General features: G+C 46.3%; 5 protein-coding genes across 5 annotated transcripts; 2 read left to right on the top strand and 3 right to left on the bottom strand.

The window, feature by feature from the left end:
- Positions 1-1,284: 1,284 nt before the first annotated feature.
- C8R40DRAFT_1063083 (kinase-like domain-containing protein) lies at positions 1,285-3,667 on the top strand (the record flags this gene model as incomplete). Its single annotated transcript, XM_046225509.1, has 7 exons — positions 1,285-1,517; positions 1,575-1,711; positions 1,769-1,930; positions 2,143-2,371; positions 2,820-3,316; positions 3,413-3,522; positions 3,602-3,667. Coding segments are annotated over 7 exons (1,434 nt in total), but the record flags the coding sequence as incomplete, so codon positions are not given.
- On the top strand, positions 3,307-6,164 carry C8R40DRAFT_886855 (uncharacterized protein). Its single transcript, XM_046236572.1, has 4 exons — positions 3,307-3,542; positions 3,602-4,141; positions 4,333-4,624; positions 4,682-6,164. Exons 2-4 carry the CDS (start codon positions 3,602-3,604, stop codon positions 5,875-5,877), a joined length of 2,028 nt encoding a protein of 675 aa, XP_046079079.1. The 5' UTR covers positions 3,307-3,542; the 3' UTR covers positions 5,878-6,164.
- A 127-nt stretch (positions 6,165-6,291) lies between these two features.
- C8R40DRAFT_886843 (uncharacterized protein) lies at positions 6,292-8,050 on the bottom strand. Its single transcript, XM_046236571.1, has 3 exons — positions 7,123-8,050; positions 6,818-7,064; positions 6,292-6,761 (listed from the first exon to the last, which is right to left on the bottom strand). Exons 1-3 carry the CDS (start codon positions 7,928-7,930, stop codon positions 6,707-6,709), a joined length of 1,110 nt encoding a protein of 369 aa, XP_046079078.1. The 5' UTR covers positions 7,931-8,050; the 3' UTR covers positions 6,292-6,706.
- Positions 8,051-8,171: 121 nt separating this feature from the next.
- C8R40DRAFT_1063084 (uncharacterized protein) lies at positions 8,172-10,290 on the bottom strand (the record flags this gene model as incomplete). The annotated part of the gene is made up of 8 exons (XM_046225510.1): positions 8,172-8,331; positions 8,455-8,925; positions 9,006-9,205; positions 9,340-9,447; positions 9,494-9,759; positions 9,812-9,882; positions 9,942-10,094; positions 10,142-10,290. The coding sequence occupies 8 exons, from the start codon at positions 10,288-10,290 to the stop codon at positions 8,172-8,174; spliced, it is 1,578 nt and encodes a 525-aa protein (XP_046079077.1).
- A 272-nt stretch (positions 10,291-10,562) lies between these two features.
- C8R40DRAFT_1136729 (uncharacterized protein) lies at positions 10,563-12,246 on the bottom strand. Its single transcript, XM_046229391.1, has 5 exons — positions 11,758-12,246; positions 11,685-11,702; positions 11,357-11,631; positions 11,011-11,292; positions 10,563-10,954 (listed from the first exon to the last, which is right to left on the bottom strand). Exons 1-5 carry the CDS (start codon positions 11,899-11,901, stop codon positions 10,939-10,941), a joined length of 735 nt encoding a protein of 244 aa, XP_046079076.1. The 5' UTR covers positions 11,902-12,246; the 3' UTR covers positions 10,563-10,938.
- Positions 12,247-12,672: the final 426 nt, after the last annotated feature.

Here is a 12,672-nt window from a genome sequence, read left to right as displayed (position 1 = left end):
CAAAGATATAAATGTTCAATATAACTCCGGAAAACTGTGTAAATGAGTAAATGAAGTGGCGGTGGGGAGACAGCTGGCCGGCAGCTTTGGCTTTGGTAATATGAAGTCACAGGGTGGAATGGAGTGGAGTGGTGGAGTAAGTCAGACATGACCCCTCTCGAGCTTGAGTGCTATAGTGAGCAGCACTGAGCAGTTGTGCCATTGCAAAAGGTTACAGGTATTGGTGGTCATGGGAAGAAAAGAGTAGATGATAGTAGGCCGGTGTGTGTGGCTGAAGATTGATGGGGTGATAGGCAAGACCGTGGGTGATGGTCACAGAAGGTGAAAAAATGGCGACGAGCAAGGGCAAACATCCACCAGCGGCAAGCAAATAAGTATGTCCAACATTGATGAATGATAGCCTAGTTGCAATGATGTTAGCAAGATAACTGGTGGGGAGAACGCACCGTTTCCTTCCATTTTCTTTTTAGCGCCTGTGAGAAGATGGTGGTCAGTAAGAGGTTTTTTATTGCTTCGCTTCGCTCGCAATCAAATTGATGTGGGACGATCACACATCGGTGATTACTCACCATGAATTTCATAGTAACGTAATCCAAAATCGTCCTTCTTAGGCCCCCAGAATCTCCTGCAGAACCCCACCCGGCCTGACGCCCTAATTGACGCTATGATTTTGCCATGATTGACGCTATTTCGGACCAGGATCGTCACGTGAAATCGAAAAATTTTCCAAAATTTTCTTCAAAATTCAAATGTTGGTGTTCTTTTTCCATTTTTTTCCGGTGCTTTAAAATTTTTTTGGTTTGGTGCTGGTGCGCCGACTCCTGCCGACTCAAATGACGCTATAAACGGACAAGGACTAAGGATTTTGACTGAAAATGACGCTATTTTAGGACCAGGAAATCGTCAAAATCGGGCCCAAAATGACGCTATTTCGGGTGAGGTTCTGCAGGAGATTCTGGGGGCCTTCCTTCTTCCTCGTTCTTCGACTATTCCTTCGTTGTACCAAATAGCTCTACCACCAGATTCCTTTCTGTGGGCTTTGTACAACACTTCTTTGCTGTAACTGGATTCTTTCACTTAGAACCAACAACGATATCTTTCCTAAATACACACTGGCTCAATAGCACGAAACCCAGGACGCTTTAGCGGTGATTGTTGCTATACTGAATTCGAATTACTAAACGTCGTTGCGGCTCCTTTGAAATTTCGCTCAAGATGGTTGGTACCACGATGGAGGTGTCGCTTCCACTGTCGGCGCCTTTAACTATACATCCATATAACAACATGTCTTCGTTCCCGGAAGCTTCATCATCTTGCGATTCTCAGGTTTCTATTCAATCCTACCCAACCTTGGTCTCGAACCCGCCACCTACTACTGCGCAACCTGCAGTTGTCACAACTTCCCTCGTCCAAACCACACGGCTTGCAGATGGCAAGAAAATGATTAATCAATACGTTATGGACGCTAAAGTCGGCTCTGGACAACACGGCAACGTTTGGCGATGTTACGAGAACAAGTACTACTACTCATACTACGATGGCCAAGATCCTGAGGAACGAGAGAGGATTGAGAGGCAGAGAAACTCGAAGGTCCTAGCAATGAAGATTGTCAAGAGAGATAATCCAAAGGCCAGAAGGGATAGACAGTATAAGATGCTGAGGATGAGAGGAGGACTGGGAGCCGCAGGTGCTGGCGCAAATAATTCTGGAAGTAGCGCAGGCAACGCGGCAGGAGCTTCCAGTGCGTCGGGTTCTGCAAACGGATTAGGGACCTCTCGTCCGCGAAGTACACCGACAGTCGTCGACGGTATACGTACCGCAGAGCAGGAGATTCGAAAAGAGATCGCAATCATGAAAAAATGTAGACATCCGCATGTTGTACGGCTATACGAAGTTATCGACGACAGGAAGAACGAAATGGTGTTCATGGGTAAGTTTGTTTGTCATCCAATTCGTGTACCGTACTTTTCTGTTGCCTTTGAATTTCACGTTCCGTCGACATCGTTTTCGTTCACTCCTAGTGTCAATCCACTATCCTTGATAGAAGCACGAGGATTCTTTCTGATTCGTGTTTCGTCCCTTCCACTTTTTCGTTATTCACTTTCACTCTTCTCATTTGCTGACGAACTACAACTTTACCAGTCATGGAATACCTTGGGGGCGGCGAAATCCAATACACCTCTCCTACATCACCCGGTACACCAATACTGACTGTGGAGCAAACTCGCAGAATCATGCGAGATGCTATACTTGGGCTAGAGTATCTGCATCACCAGGGTATTATCCATAGGGATATAAAACCTGCGAATTTGCTGTGGAGTACGGGCCACGACAGAGTGAAAATTGCGGATTTTGGAACAGCACATTTTAGGTACGTTTAATAATTCATGGTTGTGTCCATTTTCTGTTGCGCTTCATGTTATACTGTGCTCGATTTCCATCTACCTCTGCACCGTTCACCGTTCTGTTTTCTAATATTGCTATCTTTCCCACCGACTATTTATTTTTCTCTTTCTATCAAACTTCTAATCCGTTCTCCTGACCATCCTGGTTTTCACGATCAGTCTGTATATGTTCGGTCCGCGATATTATATGCGCGAAACGCTCCAGACCTTTTTCCGTGGACTTTTTCGAAGAAATCCATGTTCTTCCTTATCCAAATCTATATTTGAGCGGAGGATAAGCAACTTTACCATTATTCGTCTACCGTCTTTTTTCTTCTTCTGATCTACGATTTTTTAAAATCTTGCTCTTATCATTAATTTCTCGTCCCGCCTACTTCATCACCGTGTATGTCTAATGCATTCCTTTAATTTTAGCTACGCGCAACGTCTCGCTGCAGCGAAGGCTTCGAATCTCCCTATAATTGACGACAACGAAGAAGACCCGTTACTGCTCAATGACGCCGACTTGGCGAAAAGAGCAGGAAGCCCCGCGTTCCTGGCTCCGGAAATCGTATGGGAGTTCGTCGAGTGGCCCCAGGCGGAGAAATTCTACCCTACATACACTCCGTTATTGCCTACCACACCAGAAGGCTCTTCACCTTCTGAGCCAGTATCTGCGGACGTAGTTCCTGTTCCCGCACCTCCTCGTCCACCAGTCACAAAATCAATCGATATTTGGGCCCTCGGCGTAACACTTTACTGTCTTCTTTTCGGTAAAACGCCATTTCGCCCTCCAGGCGATGAAGGAGACCGGATAACTGAATGGGCGGGCTATTATTGGGTATGCAATCGTGATTGGCGGGCGGAGGACAAAATGGGCTGGGACGGTGTGCTCACAGGCGGACAAAAGGCCAGGGAAGGACAGTGGAATGGTTGGGGATGGTTGATGAATGGGGTAACGACGACTGAAACTGATACAAAAACAAGAGAATATAGTGAGGGTGGTGATTCCGCGGCGAAGGAGGAAGGTCAAAAGGGTAAGCCCGAGGGATCCAAGGAAGGGGCGTTGGTTATGCATCTTTTGGACCATTTCCTCCAGAAGGATTTAGAGAGGCGGATAACGCTTGAAGAAGTGAAGGTGCATTCAGTTTCCCCAACGTCGCTTATGTTTCATTTAACTCAATTCCTCTGATTAATACTTCATCCTCTTATCACAGATGAACCCTTGGTTCCTTCAAGACCTCCCAAACCCCGACTACTGGCTTCGCATGACATCGCCGAACGATTCTACTTGCCCATCAACGCCTACAGGCATAACATCTTCCCCCCCGGTACCTTTCAAGACCCCAGCCACTAGCTTCAGCGATACCACATCACTCACGGATTCAACTGCGTCGGTCACGCATCCTGACGCTATCTTCCCTGGTCCTTCTAATTATCCCACACCACCTTCATCCTCCGCAAGGGCGAACTCTACCTCAGGAATTTCAGGAACTAGTGCAAGCGGCTTTATCGTTCAACATACCGCTGCAGACGAAGAAGACCCTATCACGCAATTTGCCCCAATAGAGAAGATTGAGGTCACTGATAAGGAGCGGGACGCAGCGATGAGTGCAGTCAAGTTCAGATGGCGGAGGCAAGGTGCCTCTGGGGAGAAGAAGAAGGAGAGCAGAGGAAGTCGAGTGATGGTTGGTGGGGTCAGTAAGGTTACGGAGGAAGTCTCAGAGCTGCAAGTACAGAAGGGAGGTTTGCTTCGGGTTAGTTTTCTACTCCGTTTTCGATGCAAAAGATGGATTGCTTACTATTTCCTTGCCTTTCATCTGATAACCGTTCGTCATATCAATTATCTCAACCGCTGGTTTTTACAATTGGTGAACCTGCATCTTGCGTGTCTTCGAATACGTTGCGCTCCGGGTATCCGCATACCCTGTATCCCCCGGTGCACTAGATCTCGCACCGAATTTCCAACTTCTTACGTGGCGCTGTCCCATCTCGCTCCAGGCCTTCACTTCAAGACTCTGATTCTACATCCAGTCATGACCGTACTTCCCGTGTCGACCGCACTTCGAGCAAACGTAGTTCTCGCTCTAGCGGAAGGCGCGACAACAAAGGCAAGGATATTGGTGATCGCGGACCTGTTACTAGCGAGCCGAATATGCGCTTGAGGGCGCTGAGGCGCGATGATAAAGATGCTCGAACTCGAGAAAGAGAGCGGCGTCGGATTCGAGGGAAAGAGGAGGGTAAGGGAAGCAGTCATTCGTCTGACCTTACCAAGCTCAGTGAGCAGGAATTTTTAGAGAGAGCAATCATAGGGACTGCGAATAGCCCCCTGTTGTCTCAACCCCCTAGCCTAGGCCATAAGCCACCATCCGTTCGCCCCAGTGCTTCTGCGCCAGAAAGGCGTTTACGAGAACTGGGCTTGGAAGATGCTGAGAGAACGCCACGACTTGGAACTCGAGGACTACCTTCATCTGCTGTATCTACCACAGCCGCTCCTTCTCCGCGCAATAAATGGAAAGGTAAGGCAAAACAAACGCAGGACTTTCAGCCTTCCAAAAGACAATCTATATCTCTTCGTCGTTCAATTTCCCGTTCACGCTCCCCCGCCATCTACCGATCGCGTTCACCAACACCAGATGCGGGTACAGGTACCATCACACCGACGCTCACGGCCACTACAAATCACCCGAATGCAGGTATGTCACCTATGGGGAAGATATTCTCCACGTTATCGTCTGGGTGGAGGAGGAGTGAGAGTGTAGTGTCGTTAGGTCTAGGTCTTGCCCATGGCCATCTTACGCATGCCAGGAGTGCTTCCTCAGTTCCCGGTGTCACAGGGGCGTCAAATACGTGCTCACCTTCCTCTGCACCGTCGGGTATCAGTGTGTTGAGTGCTGTGGCTGGGACTTCATCAACAATGGGGGTAACTTCCTTGCCAAACTCCGCGATTCCATCTTTGTCTACTTCGCCAGTCTCCTCGCGCTCCCCAGTATCACCTTCCTCGATACGTCCTCGACCAAACCATGCACTAACACAACCACAAATCCTTGGTTTTGCTCGTTCGGATCCCCGTGTTCGGTCTCACATGAAGTTCTTCGTCGACTCCGATGAGGATGCTCGCTCTGACTCGTCGTCCCTTGACCTTGATGACGATAATATGTCTTTATTTTCAGACGAAGGCGAATACCGTCGTGTACGGCATATCCCTTCATGGAATCAAGAAGGTGGTCGTCATCCTGCTGAACTTGACTCGTTGGAGCCTGAGCAGCTTTCACCCACTTCGCCGATATCGTTTTCGCCGTACCCCAGTCATGGTGGTTCCGATTATGAGTACCGGTACGATCATCGGTACAATTTGGGTCCGTCGTCTTCAATTGCGTTTGCCCCGAGGAGGAGAGGATGGGACGCCGTGTCAGATGGTGACATTGTGGATGTCATGTCGAATCTGGATATATCGGATGATGAAGGGAGTAAGACTGATGACATTGAGTAGGACTAGGACGAAGGGGAAGAAAATGAGGGCCGGTTGTGGACTGTTATAATATCAGAACAACGCCTCCTTGTCCTTGTGACTATCCATGATAACCACCCATTACCCTCCCTCATACCCCCCGCACATATGAAACTAGAACACGAAGCTGTTCAGTCCATACCATATACGCCGAATGTCCCCGATCTGTGATCACCCGGCGATACCCTGATCCTATATCGAAAAATGTACCAAAACCAAGCCTAAAACCACTTTTTATGTGGACGTTGTTACCCTTTTATTCGTGATACCTATCCCGACTTCATTTTTCTGTTCGGATTTCGGAAATTCGAGTTGTTGTCACAATACTATGCTGTTTTTTTCCTTATTTAAACAACTGATAGAAAAAAAGCTCATCTCAGCTCAATCCCCCTTTTTTTGTCTTTCTGTGTAATATTGTCACTTTTCACATCATTCCTCACCATCCACACATATCTCACATACATGGTTATGATTTTGGACATGGACAAGGACATATCATATTCTTCCACTCTATCAAGTGAATACGATCCTTGGTTTCTTTATGAGTGTTATCCTCTTCGTACAAATTCTGCTCTTAGATTTGGATAGATTTCGACTTGCATTATTTACACAATTACCCGAAAGAATTAAATCATTATACGTACGTCGGCTTCCCAGTACTGCATGGAGAATGAAATTCTAACGACGTACATACAGAGTGTGTCTATTTCTCATACGAAGTCCTAGCCAGTGAAATTTTACTCGATCGATCTATGTAGATAGTCTATCCTTCAGAATATTTGCCTGTCTATAGACCACTAGAATTGGTTCATTAGTACCAAAGTCGAAGTGCGTGCAAATGAAATGCTTTATGGCCCTCGATATGTCTGCAATAATAGGCACAATCAATCGAACCTTGTCCACCAACCGCAATGATGCTAACGCGAATATAACAGCACGCCCATCAAGAATTCGTGCTTGAGGTTCTGCCCGTTCAATCTCTAGACCTTTCAAATCAATGGGGAATACAAGGCTAATGTTCTTCAGCCGATTCCCTTTCTGAGCCTCCTTCACCACATCAGCAAGGAACTGAAAGTCATCATAGGTGAAGGAAAACGTCACAGAAAGTTCTGTAAGATTAGAAAGAATAGCAGGATTTTGTATGATTCCATTGAAAGCTCCGGAGCTAGCTGCAGGAACCAAGGAAAATTTCAGTCGTTATTGCACACAGTTGAAAAATATACTGACCAAAATGATACATATATTCTGTTTCTTTGAACTCGATACACCTTAGGGCTGTCAATGGCCCATTCAAGAATCCCTGTATGAGTCCATTGTCCCATATACGGTAGAACGTAATTCTTCGCAAACATGCCCAATCGAATGATGAATTGGGGTGGTATAGGATATTGAAAATATTGTGATGCGGGATTAATCCAATCTCCATCTCCTCGAGCATAATGCGGGAATTGGTGGAAGACCTCACGGTCGAAGATCTTGACCATGACTCGATTATCCGATTTGCATCACTAGAGCTTGAATCTGATCTAAGCAGATATGATATGTCGGTCATAGTGAGCGAACGAAGTTTTGAAAAGCAAGGGCTCGACAAAAAGTGAAGTAATTGGACCGGGGCTTTGAACACTGCTCGATCAAGAACCAAAGTATCTAAAGAAGGCACTAGCGTTCGAGTCAAACATATATTCCACTCGAAGCGCGCAAAATCAGTCCTGCAGAGCCACAATCTAGTGAGATGTTGGAGCCTCAAAGTGTTGAATGTAATCCTTGTAAACTCGGAAACGTGACAACAGTCCACCTTGACACTCTTCACAAGAAAGTTCAGATGTGAAGATTGAACAAGTTGGATTGTTTTCAAGAAGGGTTCGGATATGCGAGCGGGAGACGTTGGACAAGTAGATAATGAATTGAAGAGCAAAGCACGACTTCTGGGAGCCCATGCTCTACACACAAGCGTGCATTCATGAAGGTCTGTCTTGGAGTTCGCTAGTTGGTCGAGGATAGTTTCCAATATCTCGATAGGTAGAGTAGCGACCATATATGTGCAACGTAGTAGTGGTTAAGGTGTAAGGATTGAATGAGATTGCGTAAGAACCTCACGCACGGTCCGGACATTTCTCATCAGCGAATCTTCAGTACGGAAGGAAATCGTGCAACACAACAAGTATGGATGATACAGTAAATACAAACCTGCTGCTGCGGCAAAATTACAACATAACAAAACCACCGGACCAGCCAAGAAAGACGAAGAACCCGACGACGTCAATATCCGTCATCTACTAAGAAGATATCAACAACTCCTCCACTGCATCTTCCAAGCACTCCCAAAACCTCTCAATGTGTCCGATCTCGAACCCATTTACATCCCAACACAAATGTAGCCATAATTTCTTCGCGAATGTGTGTTCGAGGAGAAGAAGACCCCCGGGTTTCTGTCGACTCGCAGTGGTCACGGTGTGTATGGTTATCATCTGAATTGGGTGAATGTATTCTGTTGGGTGCGTACCAGAATCGACAGACGGGAGAGGAAGAGTGGGGGAAGAAGACAGTGTGTCGTAAGACGGGGAAGCGGAGGCGGATGTGGGCGAGATGTGTTTGCGGGAGTAGGAAGCAGATTGCGTATATATGTTGTCCAAGTTTCCAATCAACGATAAGCCAAAAAGTGCGGCGCTCGGAGCTGGAGGAAGCTTGATGCTTCCACTTGCCGCCTGAACATCATTGATAGACGCAGGAAGAGATTCTGCTGTATCCGTGGCGGAGGCAACGTTAGAGGTCGAAACGGTGGAAAGTATACCTTTCGCTTTCGCTGCCCTTGTTCTAGCTCCCGTCATAGCTCGGGAAGGAAGGAAGGGGGACTGTACAACTTTCCGTGTTTGCGCCTTGACCGAACGTGCTCGGTTCCAAAATGCGGCGATAGTACCTGGTACGAAAGAGGGTAGGACAACGTTGAAGTAGGTGAGGGCGAGGAACCAGTATGTGGATGACGGGTGTAGGGTTAAATAGGGACGAAGGTTTAGTGCGGTATACATCATTCTAACGACGAATAGATGTCAGACAAATTCGAATTGTAGGAGCGGAAAGACGGATTGACAGGGAGATGCGATGAAACTTACATTGGTGATTCAACAGCTCGAAAGTCCAAATTCGAATGTCCCCAGGCGACATTGCACAATGCGAACAAGGCATGATTGATAGTGACCCCACTTTGTTTGCACTTAGCGAGTATTTTCACAGTATCTTCTTCGGAGAATGATTTTTCTACCATGACTGTCTTCTTAGGTTCGCGTTGTTGTCGCCGCAAAGTGTGGCCGCCCTAAATCATAATGGCATGAACACTTGAAGATTTTAAGAATGATCAGGATAAAACAACGATATCGGCGCACAGATTGTAAGCAGAATGCACAACAACGATCATGATTAAAGAAAGAAGTCGGAGGATTGACTGACGATTTCTCTGTGCAAAGTCTGAAGATAGTTGACTTTCGCTGTGGCTTTACCAATCCTACTAGATAACACTGGCAGGCGGCTTTCAAGTGCGGGAGGGAGGAGGTCAACCTACGGAATAAGGAAGTTATTACTCCAATGATCTGCAAGTAAAGACTAAGAGTACCCAATTCGGAGGCCGTATCAAACTTTGGGCAAGGTCATGAGTCGTTTGAGGAGAGGACAACAAGGTCATCAGTTCGTGCGTACACTGATGAAGTGAAGCGCCGTCTCCGATGAAATGAGGGGCACACATCAAGAGATCATACTTTCCTTCATCATTGTTGGCGGACGGTTCGAGATCTGAGGATGTTGATATAACCAGATATGACATGCGCTCGTCAGATAGTGTACGGGAACCATTGAGGTAGTTGGATATCAGTTCTACGGAAGTCCGTGATTAGCATACAATTCGCTTACGATAAAAGTTACGCACCATCCTTGGATAAAGTATTGAATACCAAGCTCTCTGTAGCCTCTTTTACCGCGTCTTCTGGAGGTGAAAACCTAGGAGTAACTTGAGAGAACGGATGAAAAGTCATGGACTATGCGTTTACCAGAAATACGGTTCGTCCTCGGAAGTTTGCGAATTTCGATCCCGGATGACTTTGGCCATGAGTAAAGGATGATGGGAACGAGTTATAGCCCAACAAACAGCTATCCTGGACGGATCCATCACTGTTTCTTTGGATTTGACCGTGAAAGAGGAGTGAAGAAACCTACAACAGATAAAGGTCAGGTGAAAGTTGATAAATGGACGACCTACATGTCGTTCAACCCATCGCGCGAAGCTGGCACGTAGTATGCATACTCGCTTTCACCAAGGAGACGAAAATAATCTCGTCCGTTATGTGAACACCACTTCTTTTGATCATCTCCGTTGTTTCCTAGTGGTTTCTTGTTCTCCAAAGTCATCGTCGCGTTAAGCGAGGTATTAATCGAGTGCGACGAGGATGCTAGTGCGCAACAAAGCAGCAAAGGTTTCGACAACTCGGCGTTGATGCTAGTAGCAGAAATGGTTGAACGAGTGAAGAAGAAATTTGAATAAAAAAGATGTTGATGATACCAGGCACCTCGATGAGCAGGTAGGGGTACCGGTAGGGGTTTAATATGATGATATCCCGATAATATCGATGCCGGGGCGAATCACTTTTAATTAAGCGTCACGATGTCACAGACGTCCTTCCAGCAGAGTGAGTGTCACACACAACAATTTTTTCATAGACTCTTCAGAAACTAGCGTAGAACTGGCACCATCCTATTTATGAGAGCTAATGAAACATGATAGCAGTAAGCAATAGTACAGTATAACGAAAACAAGAGATGAGCGGGTATCAAGTCGAAGTAAGCAAGAGATAAGCATCTGTGCCAGGCAGACGTTAAGAAACGAAAAAAAACTTTATAATATGAGTAGCAATAGAATAGTATGTAACGTACGAAATGATGACATGCATAGGCAGTGCAAAAAATACAGAAAGAAGCAGGAGAATGCTACAAGGAGAACATAAAGAATGTATAAAAACTAACACATGTACAATTGGGTAGGTCGAGCGTTCGGAATGTTCATCCGTAGTAGACACTGCGTAACATCATGAATTTCTGAAGTTCACTCATAGACGAAACCAGTAAACTCACCCTCTCGCCGTCGTTGATATAGGTTGGAAATCTGTCCGACCAGACTCTACAAAATGATGGAGAACAGAAGCCCAATCCTCACGGGTGTCCCATGCAATTTTCGATGGAGGGTCGACCTCGATAGGCATGACCTGAGATATCCCTGCGCATTGAACAAGGACAACAAGCGCGCCGATACCTCCGTTATGCCGACAGCGGTCATCTCGTCGTTGAATGTCTGCAAGGACAAGAGGGTCACCGATATAGCTTCGTTTGACGATCCGTGTAGAGACAACCGAGAACCTGAAAAAGAACACATGATAAGCTATCGGTTCATTTGAAGGAAGGAAGAAATGGTAGAACGAACCGTCGATGGCCTTCAGGATGACTGTGAGGGGCGAGATCGATGATCAAGACGTGTTGGCGGATGTTCGAAGGAACGCGTTTCAGCTGCAGGGCTTGAAACCCAACCCAGCAAAGAAGAGAGGTGTGAGCGGAGCAGAACTTCCGTAGATTTTTGGCAATGTTTTCGTCATTGGAAAAACCGCCGACTGCTTGTTGTTTGATAGAAGCGATCTGTGATGTTGTATGCTGGCAGATGGTCTTATGGTGGGGCCAATGGATTTTTTGACATTCCTGTGACTGAAAGTACGACATAAGGAAGTGAAGAGTGGCTCTGAGGAGATACGACGTACGCAGTATTGGGTGACCATCTAAATGGATGAAGTAATTGTTAGAAACATCCTAATCGCGAAAGCCGAGACGTACGCATCCACCACATAAACGGAACCTCGCAACTGGAGTTTCGACCTGGCCGCACTGGTCACAGATGCGATAACCTCTCTGTTTTTGGGAGTGTGCCGGTGGTGTGGAATAGTTAGCGGCAGCAGGCTGGGAGTAGTAAGCTGGCATTGTCAAGGATATCTTGAGCGAAATGTCGGTGACTCCACTCCATCTTTTGAGTAGGGGTTATATAGTCCCAGACGGAGGATACATCCATATTAGAACGAGCAAGCCGTGTCAAAAATAATTGAGTGAAACACAAAAAGTTCTAGCGCCCGGTGCTCGCTACAGCTTTTTTGTTCTTTCTTCTTGTTCGACTTTCGCTAAGATGGTGCGTTTTTTTGTTTGGCGAGACATTATCACCATGCGAGATGTTCTTGGGGAAGCCAGTTTCAGAAAGGGCGAAAGACAAAAGACCCTCAGAATCACGGGAAGAATGAGAGCGAAAGACAAAAAGCACCATTTCCTTTTTGGGCAAGCTCATTCAAACACAATTATGGCGCTTATATATCTTTGCATCATCCATGAACGCGTTGAAAATTTTGACAAAAGGAACCAATCTCCTTCTTTCGCGCTTTCTTTACTCAAAAGAGAATCTTCAAACTAACCTCCTTTTTAGGTCAGGCCTCAGGGCTCAAGCTTTGGGCTGGCTTCCCTGATTGAGCATGTAACCGTCCAAAGCGCGTTCCAATGATCCCTTCGTCTTATCAGGTTCCCTTTTCTCTCTGATCTTAGGCTCGAGAAAAAGGTTGCTTCTGACGCTCTAGTAGCATAGGTTTCTGACGTCGAATTTACTCAACTTCCCTGTGCAAATATAACACACACCGTCTCGATTGATTGAACTTGAATCTATCTGGTAAAATCTCTAACTACCTCCAGTCAATCTTGTACAGCTCTGGC

The sequence above is a fragment of the Lentinula edodes genome, assembly GCF_021015755.1.
Source record: "Lentinula edodes strain Le(Bin) 0899 ss11 chromosome Unknown C8R40scaffold_80, whole genome shotgun sequence".
Lineage (NCBI taxonomy): Eukaryota > Fungi > Basidiomycota > Agaricomycetes > Agaricales > Omphalotaceae > Lentinula > Lentinula edodes.
The sequence above is the reverse complement of the archived record's forward strand: the minus strand, read 5'-3'. Positions and strand labels throughout refer to the sequence as shown.

Excerpts from the sequence above, each read along its gene's own strand:
- C8R40DRAFT_1136729 (XM_046229391.1), bottom strand. The coding sequence starts at position 11,901 with ATGCCAGCTTACTACTCCCAGCCTGCTGCCGCTAACTATTCCACACCA. Across the intron at positions 11,293-11,356 it reads CATCCTGAAGGCCATCGACG|GTTCTCGGTTGTCTCTACAC; the intron begins GTTCGTTCTACC and ends GTTCTTTTTCAG.
- C8R40DRAFT_886843 (XM_046236571.1), bottom strand. The coding sequence starts at position 7,930 with ATGGTCGCTACTCTACCTATCGAGATATTGGAAACTATCCTCGACCAA. Across the intron at positions 7,065-7,122 it reads AGAATATATGTATCATTTTG|CTAGCTCCGGAGCTTTCAAT; the intron begins GTCAGTATATTT and ends TGGTTCCTGCAG. Across the intron at positions 6,762-6,817 it reads GGGCGTGCTGTTATATTCGC|ACATATCGAGGGCCATAAAG; the intron begins GTTAGCATCATT and ends CTATTATTGCAG.
- C8R40DRAFT_886855 (XM_046236572.1), top strand. The coding sequence starts at position 3,602 with ATGAACCCTTGGTTCCTTCAAGACCTCCCAAACCCCGACTACTGGCTT. Across the intron at positions 4,142-4,332 it reads AGAAGGGAGGTTTGCTTCGG|ATCTCGCACCGAATTTCCAA; the intron begins GTTAGTTTTCTA and ends CCGGTGCACTAG. Across the intron at positions 4,625-4,681 it reads GATTCGAGGGAAAGAGGAGG|AGAGAGCAATCATAGGGACT; the intron begins GTAAGGGAAGCA and ends AGGAATTTTTAG.